This window comes from Vicugna pacos, chromosome 15 (assembly GCF_048564905.1).
Source record: "Vicugna pacos chromosome 15, VicPac4, whole genome shotgun sequence".
Classification (NCBI taxonomy): Eukaryota; Metazoa; Chordata; class Mammalia; order Artiodactyla; family Camelidae; genus Vicugna; species Vicugna pacos.
The window spans coordinates 3,255,035-3,272,662 of NC_133001.1; the positions used below are offsets into that span (position 1 = coordinate 3,255,035).

At 52.3% G+C, this 17,628-nt stretch overlaps 1 protein-coding gene and 1 long non-coding RNA gene across 7 annotated transcripts in view; one reads left to right on the top strand and one right to left on the bottom strand.

The window, feature by feature from the left end:
• Nucleotides 1-1,728: 1,728 nt before the first annotated feature.
• Nucleotides 1,729-5,489, bottom strand: LOC140685618 (uncharacterized). 2 transcript variants are annotated; one of them, XR_012058869.1, is made up of 3 exons: nt 5,401-5,489; nt 5,122-5,244; nt 1,729-1,898 (listed from the first exon to the last, which is right to left on the bottom strand). It is a non-coding gene; the product is annotated as an uncharacterized lncRNA (long non-coding RNA). The 2 variants fall into 2 exon arrangements; XR_012058870.1 differs by lacking the exon at nt 1,729-1,898 and adding an exon at nt 3,510-3,835.
• Nucleotides 4,837-17,628, top strand: part of LOC140685617 (dynactin subunit 1-like) — a 28,758-nt gene continuing 15,966 nt past the window's right edge. For 2 of the 5 annotated variants that reach the window (XM_072937458.1, XM_072937461.1), the window contains exons 1-3: nt 4,837-4,939; nt 5,518-5,667; nt 17,112-17,357. In XM_072937458.1, the coding sequence (XP_072793559.1) occupies nt 17,130-17,357 (228 nt within the window). In that variant the 5' untranslated portion in view covers nt 4,837-4,939; nt 5,518-5,667; nt 17,112-17,129. Of the gene's footprint in view, nt 4,940-5,517; nt 5,668-6,026; nt 6,370-17,111; nt 17,358-17,628 lie in introns of those variants that run through there. The other 3 variants (XM_072937459.1, XM_072937462.1, XM_072937460.1) reach the window with 3 other exon arrangements.

The following is a 17,628-nucleotide window of genomic DNA, read 5'->3' on the forward strand; positions in this document are numbered from 1 at the left end:
CCCAGACTAGGGGCCAGGGAGGGGTGGGCCTTGGTTGGTGTCTTTGTAGAGATTAGAGAAAAAAAGCTCTTTACCCAAGACACTTTGCTTCTGTGTCACAAAACTGTCATAGAAATAGTCACATCTGAATGTCCCCAGTGCAGAGGGCTGTGCCTCAGCCACAGTGCCCTTGTGCAGTGCCCAACCTGGGCCACCAGCCATGGTACCCTGAAGGGGAGTGTGAGGAGGAGAGCTGAGGAGTCCATCCTAGGCAAAAGGCTGGGCTCCTTGCTGGGCTCTCGTGTCCTTCCTGCTCCTCCTTGGCTCAGGTGGCACTGTCATGGGCCCCTGACATTTCTGCCTCTGTGTGCCCTTCCCCAAGCCCAGATCTTCCATCATTCCTCAGTGCTCCCAACCCAGGCCATCACTGGGGACAGATTTCATATGACCATCTCTCCCTCCCCAGACCACATGGTCCATAGCCCATGAGACCCTAACTCCTCCACCTTCAGCAGCAGCTCTGCACCAATCAGTTCAACTCTGCATGAGGCCTGCTGCATCTAAAAATTGTTCCTCCCCCAAGGGAGGGAACCCCGAGGACATTCAGTGCGGTGCCTAAGAGTGTGGGATTAAGAGTCAGATTATGGGGTCTAAATCTTGGCTCTGCTGCCTGTTAAATGGGTGACCTTGACAAGGTTGCCCAACCTCCCTGAGCCTTTGTTTCCTTGTCTGTAAAATGGGTGAAATAAGAGGACCCAGCTCCTTGGAGGGGAGGCAGTAAGATCTCGTACAAAAGTGCTCTGCCCCCTTCTCAGCACACAGTAGGCGACCACAAATACAACCACCAGACAGGACTCTCTCCTTCCTCTGCTCCCCTGGTGGTGCCTGGCACAGGACTAGGCATACAGAAGGTGCTCAATGCTGAATCACAAGGCTTCTGGGAGAGGGCGGTGTGCTGAGTGGCCCCCAAGGTCTGCTATGGATATTCAGTGAGAGGAGGACATGGCCCACTGCCCCTCCGCTGGCCCAGCTCACACAACATTGTAAAATGATTATAAATCAATAAAAAATGTTAAAAAAATTAAATTTTACAATTTTTTGGTGTCACTCTTATTAGGAAGAATACAGTGACTTCACAGGCCACTCTGAGGAGCCCTACCTCTCTTCTCTATCAGTTTAGCAGTTTGATCTCCTGGTGTGATTTTCACTTCATGTGCTTTCTTCCCTGTGTACACAGTCTTAGCCCATGTCCACAGATGATATTTCCACCTTAGTCTGAGGAAAACGAATCCCCCCATAGACACTTATTCAGTGACTGAATGTGGGTGACGCTACTCTAGAATGGTGACCACCTCCCCTTAGGGAACCCTTCCCTTTTTTTCATCGGAGTTTAATTGACAAAACAAATAAATGGCTTAAAACAGAGAAGTTTCACTAGCAGGTAAACTCTCCTGTCTTTCATAGGCCTTCTGATGATTTAAAGCCCACAGAACTGTTAATGTTTTCTATAACTGTATAAATTCTATGTATGAATTAACCCAATTGCTGATCCTTTCAAACCTAGGGCCAACCTATGATAACATGGGTCAGTATCTGTAATTCCTATGATTACTTTTCTTTACTATTTTTATAAACTTTTGTCTCCCAAGATCTACTGGCTAGATTTTATCAGGTTCAGTGTGTTCTTAGAAGGTGTTAATACGTAAAATCCTGGAAATTAACAGCAATAAGCTTTCAAAGACATTTCTGTTGGAATTTATTTATTTATTTAATTTGTATCTGGTGGCATTTGAGGGCTGAAACCCACACAAGGCAGGAGAGGAATGCAGACAGGAGGACTTGTATCTATGCAGAAACTTCTGGACTGCAGACAACTAATGACAGCATCTTGGGGAGAGTGGCTGCCCACCGAAGAGGACCTGGAGAAAGAAAATATCATGAGAACATTCATGAGAGTAGAAAGGAGTCCGAGATGTGGGGAACTGCTGGGCAGCACTAACTCCCTTGCAGCTGGTGACCAGGAACATTGACTGGCACTGAGGCTGGTGCTGAGACCCTTGTCCCCTTCCCACATGAGTGTCAGCGAGCTTGCCTGCAGCCCAGGGAAGTGTGGGCTGGCCGCTACTCCACTGAGACCCACTCACTCCCCTCCCCATGTTCCCTAACTCCTGTCGTAGGCCTAGAAGCTGGTGAGAGACAGAAGGCTCACCCCTTCCTTCCCCTGGGGCTCACTCCTGTGGACAGAAGCTGGCTCTGGCAGGGCCTGGGTAGCAAGGACTGTGGACAGAAGCTGGCTCTGGCAGGGCCTGGGTAGCAAGGACTGCCACAAGGGAGGTCTTGAGAACTCTGTGCTGAGGAACGCAGCTGGACCCCGGGCAGTCACGATGCATGGCCATTGGGTTGGTCTGAGCGCGGACTGAGGCTTATAATCCGGAAGTCCCCCTGATGTGGGGTCAGGTGGCAAGAAGGACAGAGAAAGACAAAACCAAGGGGGGTTCGGGGGGGCCAGGGCCCAAGAGCTTATGACTGTCCACTTACTTGTAGGTGCCCTCAAGTTGGAAGCCACTCTCTTTATCAGCTCTCTCTTTTACTCAGAATCATTTAAGCATTATTATACACTTACAAGTACATATATATTTTTATATACATGGAATAGGTAACTGAGGACAATTGCTTACTGGACAATTATTTTCTAGAAGAGTGAAGTATGGAAAATAACAGATCAGTTTACAAGATAAAAACTATACATGGACATAAAGGGTGAATATAGGTTTTCATAATCAAAAACAGTAACTTCACCCCTCTCTTCCTGCCCAGGTGTTCACCATAGGGCAAAAAAGATCAATAAAGGACAGAGCTGCAGGGCGCTGTTTCCTAGACTGTCGGGGAGAGAAAGGATGGGAAACCAACAGGCACTTTGGTACATTGGCTACAGTGCCTTCCTGTGTCTGTGACAGCCCCAAAGCCCTGTGTGGTTCTGCCTCTGTCTGTCTGTCTGTCTATGTATCTATCTAATGGAGGAGGACTGTAGTCTGTCTATCTCCTGTAGGAGGAGGAGGAGCCTAGTGCGTCTGTCTATTTTTCTATCAAATGCGGGCGGAAGAGAAGTCTAGTATGTCTGTCTATTTGTCTCTGTCTGTCTATCTAAAGGAGGAGTTGTTTGGTGTGTCTATCTACCTAATTGAGGAGGAGGAGGAGGCTAGTGCATTTGTCTATGTTTCAGGCACAGCAAGTCAGGGCAGAGGACAGACACCCACACTTGGACACAGCGAGTCAGGGAAAGAGGACAAAGACAACCCACACTCAGACACAGCGAGTCGGGAAAGAGGAAGAACACACCCCACACTGAGACACAGCGCGTCAGGGAAAGATGACCAGGACACCCCACACTCAGACACGGCGAGGCAGGGACAGAGGATAGAGACCCCCGACACTCAGACACTCTGTCCTGGGAAGGTCCCACAGAGTCCCACTCATTTCAAAAGGACTTACCCAAAATATATAAAGAATTTATACAAATCACAAAAAAATGACACAAAATTATGTTTTTTTAATGAGCAGATTTGAAGAGGCACCTCATAGCAGAAGATACTCAAATGACCAATTAACTTCTGGAAGCCAAAATGGGAAACCAGTGCAGATGGAAGAATGATTAACATTAAAAAGACTGAAAATTGAAAAAAAAAAAAAGAAGAAATGGGGGAGTAAGACTATATATTTATATTTGCCAAGTGAGAAACCAGTAACAAGGGTTACGTGCGGTGTGCAAGGAATGGATGGGAAGAGGGGTGAAGAGAGGTTTCTCAGTGCACAGTCTTCATGTTCTTTTGATTTTTGAATCACGCCAATGCATTTTCTATCAAGAATAAGAACAAGACATATTTAGAAGATGAAATAGGGACAAAAGGGGCAGTGATGGATACGTTGCCCCGTTCCCCCTTTCTACCATTAACTCCCCACCTCCACCCCACCAACAACTTCATGGATCTCTCAGGTTGTGTTTCAATCTGAAGTTAACTGGGATAAACCTAACCCTCCAATAGCTCTCTCTTTACATGGATTCACTTAATATTCCTAACAACCTAATCATGTAGATTTCATCATTAACATCCTCATTTTTCAAAAGAGCAGAGGCTGTGAGAAGTAAAGTCACCGACTTAAGATCTCATGCAGCCAGGAAATCGAATTCGAACCCATTGTCTATCAAATCCTGGCTCTCCCAATATCTTTGTACAAATATCTTTGAACACTTGTTCTATTCTTTTTTTCACCTCTTTTGTTTACATCATTAGAAGTGGGTGCACTGAGTCAAGGAACTTGCACTTTTAATGTTTTCTTTTCTTTTAATTAAAGAATGCCAAAATGTCATTATGTAAATTTGCATTATTTTACATTTCCACCATAAGGGCGTGAGAATGCCTGTATCCTCATACGATGGGCAATATAGAGCAGCAGCAAAATTTAATCTTCTACTTAAGCTACCTGACGAAATACGGTTTATCACTATTGTTTTCATTAGCTGCTTAGCAATGAAAAGCTCAGCGACCCTCTGGGGGAGCCCCCCGGGGCCTCTGCGCCGTCCGCGCCCGCCTGGGGAGCGCGCCGGCCGCCGCGCGCCGCCCTCCTCTGGGCCTAATCGGGTTCCCAGGCGCAGTGCGCACGCGCGCGCTTCGCCCCAGGCGTCCAGCTTTGTGCCTGATCGCTGTCTCCACGGCCGCGTCCGGGGGCAGCTTTTAACCCGGGCTGGTCTTCGGGGAAGAGCAGCGTGTCCCCCGGACCCAGCGCGCCTCTGGGCCTCAGCGGCGAGAGGGCCCGGGGGGGGGGGAGGGCCTGCGGGTGTCGGGCGGCGCGTCGGGCAGCCCACGCGGGCGGGGCGGGCCCCCCGCTCGGGCCTGGGCGTCGGTCGCCGCTGGGGCCGGAGCCCGGCGCGGAGCCCCGCGCGGAGCCCCTGGCAGGACAGGTAGGGAGGCGGCGACGCTGGCAACCGTCTCCTCCCCACCCCGTGTCGGCGAGGCTCCCGGCGGTGCACTGGGGGCTCGGAGCGCGGCGGGGCGCGGCCGGGAGCCGGGGCCGCGGGGCGGGGGCGGCGGGGGTGGGCGCCCGCCGGGGTCTGGGCCGGTCCCACCCGCCCGAGCTCCCTACCCTGGCGGTGTTCTCCCGGGGTCAGAGTGCTTGTGCCTCCAGTTCTTCCGAAACTGCCAGGGTTCCTCTCCATTCGTGGGAGCGTCCGAGGCATCCCTGAACCCATTTCGAGCTACAGGTTTCCTGGGGCGCATAGTTGAGAAGTTGTGTCAAACGGAAAAAAAAAAAAAACCCAAAACAACATAACAAAAAAACAGCCCAAATAGAGGATTCAAGCTTGGGGGCCTGGATGTGCGTTTAGTGTGTCTGTTTCCTACTCACTCCTGGGCCCCGCCTTACCTGGAAGGATGACCCTTGGGAAGTCGTCTTGCGCATTCTCCCAAAAAATCACTCAGACAAGGAACTCTGCTGTCGTTAAAGAGGCGGTGACGTGGAAACTTGCCTTCATTTTTACAGTGAGCAGAGCAGCATGCCCATATTGACGACTTACGAATGCAGTGTGCTTAAGGTCCTGAGAGTCGAGGAGCTCTGAGGTGGAGATTGACACTCTTTACCTGACGCACTGCCAAAGCCCAAGCCACGGGACGTTGAGGATAGTAGTTAACGGTAACTGTTTTCAAAAGGCGTTTTGTGCTCAAATATGTTTAGAAACTTCATGGTTAGAGTTTTCTCTGCTGTAGAATGTTTCAGTTTTCAATATGCTAATGATATTTACCTTGAACTTCCCACTGGAAGTAAACAGTATAAAGAGTTTCCCAGATTTGAATGGAAAATACTGTTTTTCTTGGGCACTGTTTCCGTTTAACATATGAAACCGTTTGGGAAATGGAGTTCCAGCATCCGAAACTCATGGTTTGGAAGGGTGTAGTGTAGGTCAGTGCTTTTTGAACTTCAGTGGCGCATGCATCTGGCCGAGGGGAGGAGGGGGGGTTTCTTGTTCAATAAAATACAGATTTGGTTCCCAGGTGACGCTGAAGCTGCTGGTCCGTGGACCACACACTTTGAGCAGCAAGGATGTGGATCACTGGATTGAAGGAGACCGTGCTCTGCGCCCTGCTCTCCACAGCAAACTGGGCTGCTTCTGAGTGATCGCTTCCCTGTCCAGGCCTATAAAATAGCAGACTGGACTAGAAGATCTCTAAGATTCCTTTCAGATCTAACATGCTGTGATTCTAGTCTGGTTACCCCTGTGACAGTTGAGTAAACTATCCTTGCCCAGTGGCCAGTCTGGACTTGCACATTTCTAATAGTGGGGAAATTACTGCATGTATATAAGGCATCCATCCCGTTTCATCTTGGAATCTCTCAGTAAGGAACTTTTTCGTTTTGTTGAAATACATCTCTGCAGCTTCCATACTTTTGGTCCTAGGTTATCTGTTAGAATTCAACAGAAAAGGAAAATGCAATCCTCATTTAAATAGGTGACTCTTAAAGTGTGAGATGACGGTGTTTCTCCCTAGTTTCCCCAGACTGCATTGTCCTTTACTCTTCCATGATGTTGTTCCAGATCCCTCTCTTAAATTTAGTCGTTCTGCAGTGTGGTGTAGTGGGGCTGTAGCTGGACTTTGAAGGGTGGGTGGGGCTTGCAAAACTGTGGAAAGCATCCTGAGCAGCAGACGGTGGTGCAGAGATGACACTGCATTTGTCAGATCCAGGATTGTTTGATTAAAGCAAGAAATGGTAAGATTTCTTACAGTGAGATTGTAAGGTTACTTACAATGAAAGACTTTGGGCAAAGCAGTATTTTAGAGTGTGTGGTTGTCTTACTATGGTGGGCAATGTGGTTGGAAATGGAGAAGCAGCAAGGCAGGGGGCCAGGTCTATTTCATCGATCAGCAAAGAGGACTTATGTTGATGGTAACAGTAATGCCTTATATTTATGTGTGAGATTTTACAGATTACAGAAGGCAGTCTTTCTTGGGAGGTGGGCAGAGCAGCTGTGACCCCATTTTGTAGAGGAGGCACCAAAGAGGGTAGATGATTTGCCTTAATTTGCAAAGCTATTGAGTGGCTGACCAAAGTGAAGACAGTGGTGATGGAGGAGGAAGGAAGGATGCGGGAGAAATACCGAGGAAGAAGTAATAAGTTGGGCCTGATTGACCAGGAGGGTACAAAGGAAAAGAAGTGGTCAGGGAGGAGTCAGACTAGTTGGGAAAATCGTAAGGCAGAATTGCCAGCTGCTGTGGGTTGCACTCTGCCGGCTGTCCCATTCGCTGGTGGCCGCCTGGAGTTACAGGTTGGGAGGGACCGCGGTGGAGGACTCCCTGGGTGTTCAGCCTGCCTACAGCCGGGGGTGCTGTGGGGGGCTGGGGCTCTCTGTCCCACACCAAGGGCGTGGAAACTGGACCCTCAGTGTCCCCTGAGGAGGTGAGCGCTGAGCAGTTACCTGATTCAAATCTTAGGGTCCTTGCCATCCTGGAGACACTGAATTTGGTTTTATATAATTTTTCTTTAGAGGTTCTGGCTAGTCCTGGTCGCCCTTGGCTGATGGGCAGATGGGCTGTCCAGTCTGACCTCCCCGCATGCCTGCTTGTCTGAGGGCGTCACTGAAGCAGCGACTGGGCCCTTGTCCCTCCCAGAGCCTCACTGAAGCTCTTTTCCAAGAAGATCTGCACTTCTCCTACGGCCTCGCGGTCTCCCTGTGCTCCTTTGACCCTGGATGCGTGTGAACTTGAGTTTTAGTGTCGCTACCACCTTCCAGTCCCTGGCGCTGTCCCTGCATTTGTGGTTTCTTAGGTGCCTCTGTGGGGACGACGGAGCGACATGTGCGGGACTTCATGTCCCTCACGGCGTCTCTGGGAAGCCTGTCAGAGCCAGCCTGTGCCCCAGAGCCTGGCGCGGTGCACGTCCAGGCTTCTGTTCAGCATCGAGGGCTGTCTGTGCTCAGTGCTTAGGAGACTGCGATGAGTAAAATCTGTCTGCCCTGGAAGAATTGATGATAAGTGAGACAACGTTTTAAATAAACTGTGATACTGTAGTGGAGATATTTCCAAAGCGCTACGGGAGGGCAGAGTGGGGAGTGACTAGCCCCATGTGGAGACATCAAAGGAATCTTTGGGAAAGAGGTGATAACTGAGTCGAGCCTTGACGATGAAGAGAGAATGGACCTGGTGACGCTTGCAACATTTGCAGAAGCCTAAGGGGGGTGGATTCAGGTGGCTGGAATATAAGAGAACTTTGGGATCAAAGGAGAGGCGATTGATGAGACTAGATTCATAAGGAGGCCAGGTTTTTAACGGCCTGTAGTTTATGCTAAGATTCAGTTTTGTGGGAGGGAAGCCACTGGAGGTTTTCAGGCAGGGAGGTGATGTGATTGTATTTTGGGAAGCCAGTTGTGGAACTAGGCTGAAAGGGGAGAGTCTGGATCAGGGACGCCAGGAAACTCTTGTAGTAACCTAGGCTTGGCTGGAGGCTGAGTTAAAGATTAGGTCAGTGGGGGTGGGAAGGAGGGGACGAGTCAGAGAGACTGCAGAGACAGAGTTAACCTGACGCAACGACTAGTTGTTGAGAACAGGAGCCTGAGTTGTTGAGGATGACTTGGATTTCTATTTTGGGTGGATGGTGGTGCCAGTGGTAAAGGGGGAATATAGAAGAGGAATGTTTTTTTCTCTTTTTTCTTTGAGGGGGTAATTGGGTTTATTTATTTTTGTATTTGGAGGAGGGACTGGGGATTGAACCTAGGACCTCCTGCATGTTAAGCATGCACTCTACCGCTGGAGCTATACCCTCGCCTCTAGAAGAGGAGTGTTTCTGAGGGGGGAAGATAGCACGTGTTTTGGATCATGTTGAATTTGGGGGCTCTTTGGCACTTAGCAGACAGGTGGAAATGTGGGTCTGGTTCAGAGGAGAGTCTGTGCTCTGGGGGTGGCAGGTGGAAGTGGTAGTCAGTGCTGTTGGAATGGATGAGCCCAGCCACGCTCATTGAAGGCTGAGGATGCTGGAGGAGAGGAGAGGGACTGGTGGGCAACGTGCGACAGAATGTCGTCCAGGGGGCGACAGAGGAAGAAGTTGCAGGAGAATCAGCAGCCTGTGTTACTGTGGGAGGTCAGGCAGGAGGAGCTTGGAAGATGCACCTTGAGACTGGGCAGTGAGGAGAGTGTGGTCACCGGGGCGCTTTTTATGTCTTTTAGCATGAGCAGCCTCATTGGAGTCATGAGGACGGGAGCCAGGTGGATTGAAGAGTGGACGGGAAGTGAGGATGCGGAAGATGCACTCACTTTGAGGTTTTTGGCGGGGAAGGAAGGAAGGAAGGGAGATGGTGGCAGCTCGTGGAGGAGTAGCAGAGACTAGAGACAGATTTTCCTGGACTAGAAGCCTTGAGCATGGGTTATCTGATGATGTGTAAGAGCCAGTAGGAAGGTGGCATTTGAAGGCACAGAGGAAAAGGTGATGGCTGAATCAGGCCCTTAGAGGAAGGGGGAGGGTTGCCTCTGAAAAGAAGGGGACATCGTTTCTTTGAAGAGCAATGACAGAAGAAAGGAAGGAACGTGGGGAGAAAGAGGCGGTGATGGATACATCTAAAATTGCAAAGGAATTCTCACCTAATAGGCTCAGTTTTCCTTCTCAGCAAGTTTACCTGCTGAGGGGTGGGGACCCTGGTGGGGGCTCGAGCAGGAAAGGGACTTGAAAGTGGGGAGGGAGGCTTGAAACAGCTACCCAGAGAGGAGAGGGGATGAGCGCAGACCCGAGACGGGCTCCGGGAACGCTGATTCCCTCCGAACTTGAACCCTGCACTGTAGCCTTCTCTTTCCTCTTCCTGATCGTAATCGTGGCTGGCAGTTAGTAAGTGCTTGACAGCAGGCACTCTTCTGAGTGCTTCCCAGGCATTTTCCCGTGATTCTGACAACAATCCTGTTAGAAGGGTGTTGCTGTTATCCCTGTTTTTCAGAAGAGGGAATTGAGAGGATGACTTACTTACGCTTAGTGGTGCTTACGTCCGATGAGTCTCTGAGCTCTGCAGAAACGGCATTCCTTCCACTGAGGCCTCAGAGAAAGGCAGAAATCTAATCCCAACTTCCAGTTTCTGGACCTTGAGGGGCTGCAGTTTAGGGCTGCTGAGGAGAGCATGTTACCAGGCCAGTCTGTGGGTGTGATGGTGGCCTGGGTGAGCAGGGTGGCGGGGTCAGGTGGTGGCCTGGGTGAGCAGGGTGGCGGGGTCAGGTGGTGGCCTGGGTGAGCAGGGTGGCGGGGTCAGGTGGTGGCCTGGGTGAGCAGGGTGGCAGGGTCAGCGTTGCTTCTGTATTTTCACAGCTATGTAGGGACCTCTGAAATCCTTGTGTGGTTTCCCAGCAACCTGACTAGAAAGACAAGTGACAGATAATGACTTGTTAGGCTGAGAAAATAATTTTTTCTGCCAGCTATGGGACAGGGCAGACTCATAACCTTATATAATAGCATAGATTATTAATATTCACATTTTATGTTTTCGCCATTGGTGTGATAGGTAGAATTTGTAGGTAAGGCGCACACCTGGCTTGAGCGGAAGGGGAGAATGGTGAGATGGCATGGGTGGAAAATGGACTTACCTCCTCCTGCTGCAGCCGCTGGAGCATCATTTCTGTGTCCTTCCTCTTGAGGTTGCCATGGATACGCCTTTGCATGGTGACTTGAAGAGACTGATTTCCATGATGATCAGATGATGACGTGGATTTAAAAAGAGAAAGGACAGAATGCCCTGCTTCTGCGGAGTGGCCCGTGAGCTGCCCCGACTGCCCCGAGGTGGCCGTGGCTTTGTTGGCTGCTTTGCTTTTGCTGAAGTTGTGAAATGGTGCATCTCTCTCTTTAGGGCGCAGGCTCAGGGTTCCCTGTCTGCAGGGTCCTAGTGCCAGGGACTTGCTGGTTGCTTCACGGGGAGGAAGCCGCAGGAACTGCATAGGCAGTTGAGGAGGACTCCTGCCAGCTCTGGGAGGGTTGCAGTTCCTGCATACAGGGCTGCCTGCGCTCAAGGGCCTGTTGCCTTCCTGCAAAAGCTCCTTCATTGAGGAAAAGGAGTAGCTTTCCTTCCTGGCTCTTGGAGGTCTGGGCCCTGTGGAGGTGGACCTGGCAATTAGTGGGTACTCCTGGGGGGAGGGGGGTACCGTGGGAGGGCGTAGCCCTGTATTCAGATTAGGAGTGGGCTGCAGATATTTCTGGGGATAATGGGGAGCTGGAGAGGTAAGGGAAGTCCATGTAGGGTCTGAGTTCTGTCTGTACGAGACCTGCAAGGCAGGTGTTGGAACAGGACCTGGGAACCAAGGGCTCTGTGTGTGTCTTCTCTGAGTTCGTGGGCACACCTGGCATCCAGCCTTCCAAGCTTCCAGTCCCTGAGTGTCTGCTCCCCTCTCCTTTCCTCACTCCTGGGGGACTCACGTGCACACTTATCCCTTCCCTATTGGTGCCTTTAGAGATGTACACCTTCACCCTAGTTTTAAGAAAATCTGTGTCTTGCTAATTAGCATTGTGTTTCATTTTATCTCTTCGCAACCGAATCAGAATACCCAGCGCCTGTGCAGTTCAGTTCAAGTTCAAGTGTGTGGTCCCTGCTTTCAGACTGCCTGGATTTCAAACCTCTACGAGTGGGATCTGAGAAAGCAAATAGCTGGGTTATCCCAGGATCAAGGTTAAGTGAAAGAGGAAGTCAAGGGCTCCAGGGTTGCCGGGTACCAGTTAGAGCAAGAAACGGTGCAAGAGGGGCTGGTCCTCCTTACCCGTTGCGCCTCGATTCCCGATAATCCGCCGGTTTTCCTGTCATTTCTGAAACGTGCTCCGAGACCGCTGGTAACCTGTTTACCACACAGAGACTTTTCCCTCCTCTCTTCCCATTTTCCTAGACCTTGTAGCAGTATTCAGTACCACTGAGGAGGAAACCAGAAGTCAGGGGCTATCTGTCTTCCGGCTGAGGGAACGTGTGACGAGGGGTGGGGCCCGGCGGTGCTGTTGCAGGGCCGCCTCCCTCCCTGTGCAGCTTAGTCAGATGTGCCCCCGCCGGTGACCGGCCCTGAGGCTTGGGTGAGGCGTCTGGCCTCTGAGACTCAGTTCCGTCGCCTGTGGGACGCAGGTAGTGGGACCGGTGTTGTCCGCATCACAGGTTCACTTTGGAAGGAGGTCGTGAGATGCATGTGTTAGTGGTCACGGTTACAGCTGCCCCGGAGAAGACGCTAAGGACAAGATGATTATCTCTCTGCTAACATGCTCAGTTTCCAATTCTGTTATCAATCATTCTTCCATTCCTCCTGCTAGAAAACGCCCAAGTTTTACTCATTCCTTCACTTCCTCATGCATTCATTCACCCACCCATTTATGCATGAAACATGTGTTTCTACCGTTACCAGCGTCCCCTCTCAGTAATGAGAAGACCATGTCTGTCATTTGTTGAGCACGTACTCTGTGGTAGGCGCTGTGCTAAGTACTCCGGTCTTATTTATTTAATCCTCACAACATCCCTGTGAGGTCGGCTTTGCTTCCCCCTTTTTTGTCAGATGGGGCAACTGGAGCTCTGAAAATCCCTCCCCCGGAGTTGATGTGCAGGTGAGGAGCTAGGAGAAGCAGGGCTGTATCCAGGTCTGTCACCTTCAGAGCCCGGACAGGCTCACCGCTGCTTTCCCCGTGTCTGATCCAACGTGGGGCTTTCTCCGGGCTCTTTTGTACTGTCCCTGAATTGGTCCATTTCCTCTTCTCTGTCTCCGTCTCTCTCTCTCATGAACCGGGTTTAGACCGTCCTCACCCCTTGCTCTGTTGCCGCGGCCTCTGTCCTGCGCGTCCCTGACTTCACCAAGTCGCTCCCGCCTCTGCTCCGTCTCGTTCTCTGCCACCTGCTGATCCTCCTCAAGGAGCTTTCATCATGCCAGTCTCCTGCTCAGGGGGCTCTGGCTCCCCGCTGTTACCGGAGCCAGTTCATCTCTGGCGGGTGTTAAACTCCCTGACTGTCCATACTTACCTTCTGATACAGCTCAGTGTCGATGTGCTAAGTCATTCAAGAAATGTTTGACCCCCTGCACTGAGAGTGATGAGAGCGTGGAGAGGACAGGTTGTGGGCTCTGCTTTGAAAGGCTCCTAGCTTGATAGGAGAACTCATCTAGAATTCTTCACTTCAGCCCAGCCAGTCATCTTTCATTTTCCCCAGGCAAGCAGAGTCCTGTGTCGCTACTCACACCGCGCCCACAGATTGCAGTGTCGCAGGCCTTCCTGCTCCACAGAGCCACGGAAGCAACTCGTAATTCAAGGCCTAGTCGGGTCCCCCTTTTCTTTCCAGCTCACCTTCTTCTTCTCTGTAATTCCTTGTAACGTTTATTGTCTAGGCATTTTATTTAAGACCTATTTGCCATTTATTATCCGGTGAGGCAGCTCTTTGTACTCCAACAGCCTCTGCATGTGTCACAGAGCACTTTTACGTACGTTCTCTGATTTGAGCCTCACAACGTACGGCAGGTGGTGTTCGCATTTTCACAGGGGAAGAAACGGCCTGCGCGGAGTTAGGTGGCTGCATATGCTTGTGTGGCTAGTGAGTTGTGCTGTGGTTCTTCGATCTGAGCCCTTTTGAACCTTGGAAGGTTGTGTGGCCCCGAAGAAGAGCACGGCTTTGGGAACCTAGAAGCATGTAACCCAGTGAGCAGACTGGAAAGCCCAGAGGGGTCTGGTTCAGGCTTTGCTTGCGCTTTTGGCTTCACCTCTTGCCTTCTGTGTAGCTTCAGGGAAGTTGCTCAGGTCTCTAAGCCTCAGCTTCTTTGTCAGCACTGGTCCCGGCCTGCCTCTCTGTGGGGTGATGGAGATGTCCAAATCTGAGGATAATGTTACCAGCTCCCTGGCTTTGAGCACTTACTCTGCACTGTCCGAAATGTTTTCCATGGATTATCTCAGCTAATCCTCGCAACAGCTCTCAGAAATGTTCTCTGCTTGTTCCCAACTAACAGGTGAGGAAATTGAGGCCCAGAGATAGGAAGTGACCGGACCGAGTTTATGTAGCTACCATATGCTGAAGCCAGGAATTGAACAGAAGCAGCCCCCGTCTAGAACCGTAACTGTGGTGCTAAACAAGTCTTCTTGAAGGTCCTCTGTAGACTGGAAAGTGCTGTGCTCCTGCGGAAGCCCAGGCTGCAGGGAGCTGCGTGGCCCTGCCCACCCGTGTAATGGGGATAGAGAAGGGAGGGGACAACATGGAGCTTTTGCAGGGGAGGAGAAGAATGGTTTCTTAGGGAGTCTGGCCAGGATTGGAGATGTGGAGAGGGGTTTGGGAGCCGTGTATCTGGCCGTTGGCTGTCACTCTACTGTTAGGCTCTCTGGCCTGCCTTAGCAAGAGGGTGGAATGGAGGAAGACCCTGCTCGGCCAGTGAAGCCCAGTGCGGACAAGACAGGTACTTCCAGGCCCAGGGCATCTACATCCACGCTGCGCCCAGTGAAGCCAGAGGTCAGCGCCCTGGACAACCCTGTTGGCTACTTCGGGGCAGGGACCCTGAACTGCTGGCTTACAGCCCATGCTAGATGGGTACATGAGTGCAGTGGTCTGGGTCACAGAGCCCTCTGGAGACCTCTCGCTAGGCTGTATCATCCTATTTAATTAAACATTTTAAATGATAAAAGGAACCCATGGTTATTTTTAAATACATTTTGTGCAATATAGAAAATCAGCTTTTTCATGGTTTCTGTTCAGGAGATGCCTGGGCAGCAAGGCCAGGAGCGCAGGGCGCAGGGGCCAGTGCTGAGGGGGCTGCGGTACGTGACTTGCTGTGTGTGTGGGTGTGACGTTGCCGCCATTGCTGCCCTTCCTTTGCTGTGTATCGGGCAGGGGTCCTGGCTCCTCTGGCCCAGGGTACGATTGAAATCCAGACCCTAGTCACGTGGGTCTGACCCGGAGGCCAGAAGTTAGAAGGGGAGGGAGGAAGGAGAGTGAGATACCCTGTTCTGGCTGAGTGCGGGCCCTGCTTTGAAGTGCCACTTGATGCGTGTGGGTCTGCTGAGGTCTCGGATCCTGGGGGCGGGGGTGGGGGTGGCAGGGATGGTGAGGGCGTGCAGACTAGGGGGACCGCCAGGGCTGTGCTCCCGGCTCTAGGACGGTGGGCCCAGTCCTGCATTCCCTGTCCCTCTTGTCCTGGCCCAGGTGGAGCAGGGGGGCATTAGGACCCAGAGGCCAGCGCGGCTCCTGACAAGTCTAGAGCAGCACTAGCGCAGAGTGAGACTCATCAGCTGGCAGCAGGACTCCTGTGTCTGGGTTCAGGAATCCTCCGGCAGCAGAGGCTCTGGCTGCTCAGCCCCCATCTCTGTCCCCATCCCTCCCCCAGAGGGCCACCCAGTGAGGTCCATGGACTGGGGAGGGCCATGCCTGCCGGCTCCTGTGCTTGTCCATGAGGGCCCGGAGCCCTGACCCTCCTGCCTAGCTTTCTGCCTTTTCTCTCTGTCGCTGGCCACCTGGGGGAGGGGGTGGAGGCCAGGGGAGCAACATGGCCCAGAGCAAGAGGCATGTGTACAGCCGGGTAAGTGGCCCTGATCTGGGAGGGCCCTGGAGAAGGCCTGGGTGCCTGTGGACATTGCTGTGGGGGCTGGGAGACAGGCTGGGGCCACTCGCAGCCCCGCTGGTGCTGGACCGCACAGGCTGCCCTTCCCAGCGCTGGGCCCTCGGTGGTTACTGGCAAGGCCTGACTGCTGACTCTGATCGGAGCTCGGGCCAGAGGTTCCTGCGGGTGGCCAGACCGTCCTGGGGATTCCGAGTGGGGTCGGTGGGCTGGAATGGCCTTGCAGTGAAGCCTTTCTTTCGAGCAGCTTTGTTATGTGTCACTTGCTCTTCCGCTCTTCTGGCCGAGGCTGAATCCGGAGTGTCCACCCAGTGTGTCCACCCGGGTCTGGGAGGCTGGTTAGGGTTAGGAGGTTGGGGAGAGTCTCTGAGTTTGAGGCCAGCCCTGATGTTACGGTCAGTTTCTTTTATTGTCGGGTCCATGAGAGCCACTCTGCTGTCTCAGGTATAATTTGGGGTCCCGGAGCCCCTGGGAATGTTAGCCTCAGCTTCCCAGATGAGCTCTTTGGGGGAGAGTGCTGGGGAGTGACTGGCTCTGGCCAGGTTCCCTTATGTAGCCAAGTGGGGCGCCAGAAGGGAACCCTGTGGCGTCTTCAGGGCCATGCTGTCACTTCATGCCTCATTCACCTGTTTGCAAGGCCCCTGGTTCTTGGAGCTGGTATTGCTAAAAATGGCTTAGGTGTGATTTTCTTCTAAACCCTGGGCCTGTTTGGGACCTAATTTCACGTTGTCCTGTCATCACGGATGTGTCAGAGGCTGAGAGGTTCCCAAGGACAGCGTTCAGTCAGTCCTGCGCTTTGTCCATCCGAGGGGTGATAAGGCATCCGTTTGGACCAGTGGGCGGAGTCTGGGGACAGACCTGAGGTACCTGCCTTACCTGGCCTTCATTTTTGTTTTCATAGCAGCAACCCGAGTGAAGACTCTCCAGAGCTGTGGGTAGAGAGTTGATAGCACAGGCTCAGGCCGGGAAGAAGGGAGTCAAATGGCTGAGTGGGCTCCCTGAGGCGTCTGGGAGTGTGACGGCAGGGGGGTGGGGGTGGGGAGTCAGCCCAGGTAGGAGTGGTGGTGACCTAAGGGCTAGAAGGGGGGCGGTTGTGTGCCGCTGAAAGGGAGAGGCCTTAGAGAGCCACCTGAGCCTCAGGGAAGACAGGCAGCAGGGGGGAGGGGAGCAGGGTGCTGTGGGGTCGCTCACGGACTCGCCTGGCCCACGAGTCAGGGCACTGTGCTGTGGGGAGCCTGGGCTAAACCACATCATTTGCTTGAGCAGTTCCCCTCCTGGGGGCGGTGTTCCTGAGGGAGCAGCCATGTGGGGTGACACTTACAGATCAGTGAATTTGATTTATTGTTAAATGTAAGTATAAACTTAAAAAAATTTCTGGCAGATTCCAGAGGAGTCTAGAGAAATTTTAGAACACATCACTGACATTTGTCAAAGGGGAATTTGACAGGGGGGACTTCACCGTGAGAAATGGGGTCCAGGCCAGGGTCCTGACTGGGGCCTTTCTCACCATCAGGATGACACCTCTGACCTGAGGCTTTTAACCCCGCACGTTTGCGTGTCTTTCAGACTCCCAGTGGCAGCAGAATGAGCGCGGAGGCAAGCGCCCGGCCCCTGCGAGTGGGCTCCCGTGTGGAGGTGATTGGAAAAGGCCACCGGGGCACCGTGGCCTATGTTGGAGCCACACTCTTTGCCACTGGCAAATGGGTAGGCGTGATCCTGGATGAAGCAAAGGGCAAGAATGATGGAACTGTCCAAGGCAGAAAGTACTTCACTTGTGATGAAGGACATGGCATCTTTGTGCGCCAGTCCCAGGTACTCACCTCCTTTGTGTGTGTGTGTGTGTGTGTGTGTGTGTGCACGTGTGCATGAACGCACGTGGGCATGGACCCATGCTCTGTTGCATGCGCAGCTGCTGTGCTGGGGCTCTCGAGTCCTGGGTATGAGCTTAAGTCTCTGGGTGGGAGAGTGGGAGGTACTGGGGGAGGGAAGACTGAGAGCCATCCTTAGGGAGGCTGCCCTGTACCCCAGGCTTGCTTAGGACCTGGGCAAGGGCCCCTGTTCCGTCCACCCATCCGTGATCTGG